The 3,722-nt window shown below is 23.0% G+C and overlaps 1 protein-coding gene across 2 annotated transcripts; it reads right to left on the bottom strand.

The window, feature by feature from the left end:
- Window positions 1-139: 139 nt before the first annotated feature.
- LOC113224705 (uncharacterized protein DDB_G0287625-like) lies at window positions 140-3,372 on the bottom strand. Of its 2 annotated transcripts, none has more exons than XM_026453827.1 (2): window positions 3,159-3,372; window positions 140-1,859 (listed from the first exon to the last, which is right to left on the bottom strand). In XM_026453827.1, exons 1-2 carry the CDS (start codon window positions 3,298-3,300, stop codon window positions 643-645), a joined length of 1,359 nt encoding a protein of 452 aa, XP_026309612.1. In that variant the 5' UTR covers window positions 3,301-3,372; the 3' UTR covers window positions 140-642. The 2 variants fall into 2 exon arrangements, with proteins under 2 accessions (XP_026309612.1, XP_026309613.1); XM_026453828.1 differs by having other exon boundaries at window positions 3,168-3,367.
- Between the last annotated feature and the right edge of the window lie 350 nt (window positions 3,373-3,722).

The following is a 3,722-nucleotide window of genomic DNA, read 5'->3' as shown; positions in this document are numbered from 1 at the left end:
TCTTGTGTTTGTGTCAGGTCTTGTGTTTGTGTCAGTTCTTGTGTTTGAACTTGTGCTGCAACGGAACCTACATTTAAGTCGGTATATACGTTTGGTGCTTCCATAACGACATGTGCCACATCACAAGTTATACCATCAATTTCCTCAGTACTGACTTTTTTTTTTAATGTTAATTTTTTTTTCGTTTTATACTTTTTTTTTTTACTACTATCAGTAACAATATCAGGTACTATTTCATTAGTAAGATTAATAATATCACCATTTGTATTATCATGTGTTGATGTGTCCATTATATTTACTATTTCCTTTTCTTTAACATCCTCAATATGCACCTTCTTCTTTGTACCAGTTTGTGTGATATTATCATGTTTCCTTGTATCTGTTGTTATACTATTTATAAATTTATAATATGCGGCTTTACGTATATTTAGGTTTGTAAAGCCTTTTAATGTTTTTCCCACAACATTTGATACGTTCTTTATAAGGCTGTTCTTACCATTATTACCATTATTATCGTTATTATTTATGTTACCATTATTATTATCAACATTATTATTATCATTATTATCAACATTATTGTTTATATTGTCCTTATCACCATTAATATTATTATCATTATTTTGTTGGTCTATATCATTTTCATTAATTAATATTTTTTTTTTTTTTTTTTAATGTAAGTTTTTTACTAACACTGCGACTTACACTTTTAACACCCTTAACATTTACGTAATTATTTTGATTTGATTTTGTTTTTAATTCATAAGAATTATTATCAATGTTTTCTATTTTGTCGGTGCCATTATAGCTCAACTGTTCACATTCATTTTCTATTTTTTTATTAGTTATTTCATTTGTGTTTTTTATTAATTTTATCACATTATTAGACGCTGTGTTAAAATTGTTAGTATAACTATAAAAAGTTTCTTCCTCATCATCCACCAGCATATAATCGTTAAAGTACTTAGCACTTCTTTTCCGTGTACGTTTTGATAAAACTTCATCTACAACGTCATTGTTTTTGTCATTGTTTTTGTCATTGTTTTTGTCATTTTTATTGTCATTATTTTTGTCATTGTTTTTGTCATTGTTTTTGTCGTTTTTATTGTCGTTTTTATTGTTTATACTACTATCGTTATTTTTACCTTTGCTACTATCATTATCATCGTCATCGTTACCGTTGCTGCTATCGTTGTCGTTATTATTTAAAACTTCTTCTTTTTTTCGCTTTTTGTTTTTACTAGTACCAACATTTTCTTTTACTTTCTTTTCTCTTTTTTTTTTATTACTTTTATTATTTATCATATTTGAAGTACTAGCTTCCATTCCACTTATTTTATCATCAAAGCTATTTTTTTTATTCATATTATTATTATTATTTAAATTGTTCGTATTAGTGTAACCATCCAGTTCATTATTGTCTACATCCTTTTTCATAACTGTTGTTGTTTTTATTCCATTTATAATTACATCTGTATTAATATGAGAATTAATAATATTGTCATCAAGGATGGTACTACCGTTATTACTGTGATTAAATTGATCAACGTTATTATTATTATCATTAAAATCACTGTTGTTAGTATCTATCTTTTTTTTTTTTTCTTTCTTTTTCTTTTGATTCTCTTTTAGCTTAAGCAAACCTATGCTATCGCTCTTTTTAATTGTATCCTTACACACTTCTGTGTCATTGTCTAAATTATTTAATGTGTTTACTTTTGAATTCATTTTTATATCATCAAGTTTTGTTTCAATTCTTGTGTGCATTTTACTGTTTCCCACAATTGTGTTTTTTCTACTTGTACTTTTCCTATTTGGTACCGATTTACTTCTAACACCACTACTTTTTTTTGATTCTACATCTGAATAAGTTATAAAAAATAAATAATAAAAAATAAATTAATAAAGCAAACTAATAAAGCAAACTGATAAAGCAAACTGATAAAGCAAACTGATAAAGCAAACTAATAAAGAAAACTAATAAAGAAAACTAATAAAAAAAAGTAAAGCAAAATAATAAATGAAGGTAACGCAAAATAATAAATGAAGGTAACGCAAAATAATAAATGATGGAATAGTAATATAAAACTGATAAATACAAATGTTAAACTTATATTTGTATGAAAATAAATACATATTATGTATCACACGAAATAATTAAAATAAACATAGTTTATGTTTCATCGAGTAAAAAAAGAAACCACCACATTATAACATAATTAAATATTAATAAACACGAATGAACAAGAATAAACACAAATAAACATAAAATAACCCCGAATAAATACGAATAAAACATAAATAAACATGAATAAATATATAACAGTACGACTGGATTAAGGTGTGTTAATTGGATATATATACGAATATATGCGAAAAGAAAAACAATCTTTATACATTGATATATATACATAGATGCATATACAAACACTTATAATACTTACAATTTTGTACACATTTTAACTCAGAAATCGTAAATAAATTTTTTTTAAAAAAAACAAAACAAGAAATGAATTTTTTTTTTTTTTTTAAATTGTCAAATGTAATATATATATATTTATATATGTATATACTATTAATTCTATTATTATTATAATAATTTTACTATGTGCAAAAAAAAATTCTATATTAATAGTAGTTAGTAATAAGGCGCTAGAATGTAAGAGCCATCATGAAAAAGAAAAATATAAAAATGTGTGTATATATGCGTATATGTGTGTATACGTACATTTTGTTATAAAACAATTAATTAAAAAAATTGGTTATGTATATATATATATTTATGTAATTTTGCCGCACTTTTAATAATTTATAATAAATTAATATACACATTAAAACAATGAGTGTAATTTATTAAACTGGTTAATATTTATACATATATAATATTAATTACATAAACTTCTCTCCCTCCCTCTCTCTACATACATATATATATATTTGTTTCATGCACACTATACAACTAGAACTAAAAATAAATATGCATTCATATTTGTACACATTTGCGCGTGTAAAAGCATATACATAAATAAACTTTTGTCAATATGAAAAAAATTATAAATATTGCACATGTTGTATGTGTTATAAATATTACTAAACAAAAAAAATTATTTATTATATATATATATATATATACATACAATTTTTTTGTTTTTTGCTTTTACTTTTAATACCTGTTTCTATATTACATAATTCCTCTGCTATGGTCTCCTTCAATGCCGCATCATTATTATTTTGTGCTGTACGTGTTAATTTGACAGTTGCTTCTTTTTCCGTAGTGCTTGTTATTTTTTTTTTTAGTTTCATTTTTTTTTTTTTTTTTTTTTTTTTTTTTTTTTTTTTTTTTTTTTTTTCATTTAATTTTTATGGGTTAGTTGTTTACAAAATTGCATATGTATATAATATATAAAGATTTTATTATATATAATTATACAAATGGACTAATTAATACTTATATCTAAATTGATGTTTAAATAGAAAAAACAAAAATTAAAAATAAAATTACTTAAAGCTGTGAAGAAGAAAAAAAAAAAAAAAACGAATAAAACGAATAAAACGAATAAAACGAATAAATCGAATGAAACGAATTAAACGAATGAAACGAATTAAACGAATTAAACGAATGAAAAGAATAAAATGAATGAAAAGAATAAAATGAATGAAACGAATAAAAAGAATGAAACGAATAAAAAGAATGAGACTAGTAAAACGAATAAGAATAATGAAAC

This window comes from Piliocolobus tephrosceles, unplaced genomic scaffold (assembly GCF_002776525.5).
Source record: "Piliocolobus tephrosceles isolate RC106 unplaced genomic scaffold, ASM277652v3 unscaffolded_45836, whole genome shotgun sequence".
NCBI classification, from domain to species: domain Eukaryota; kingdom Metazoa; phylum Chordata; class Mammalia; order Primates; family Cercopithecidae; genus Piliocolobus; species Piliocolobus tephrosceles.
The sequence above is the reverse complement of the archived record's forward strand: the minus strand, read 5'-3'. Positions and strand labels throughout refer to the sequence as shown.

Excerpts from the sequence above, each read along its gene's own strand:
- LOC113224705 (XM_026453827.1), bottom strand. The coding sequence starts at position 3,300 with ATGAAACTAAAAAAAAAAATAACAAGCACTACGGAAAAAGAAGCAACT. Across the intron at positions 1,860-3,158 it reads TATAGAAACAGGTATTAAAA|ATGTAGAATCAAAAAAAAGT; the intron begins GTAAAAGCAAAA and ends TAACTTATTCAG.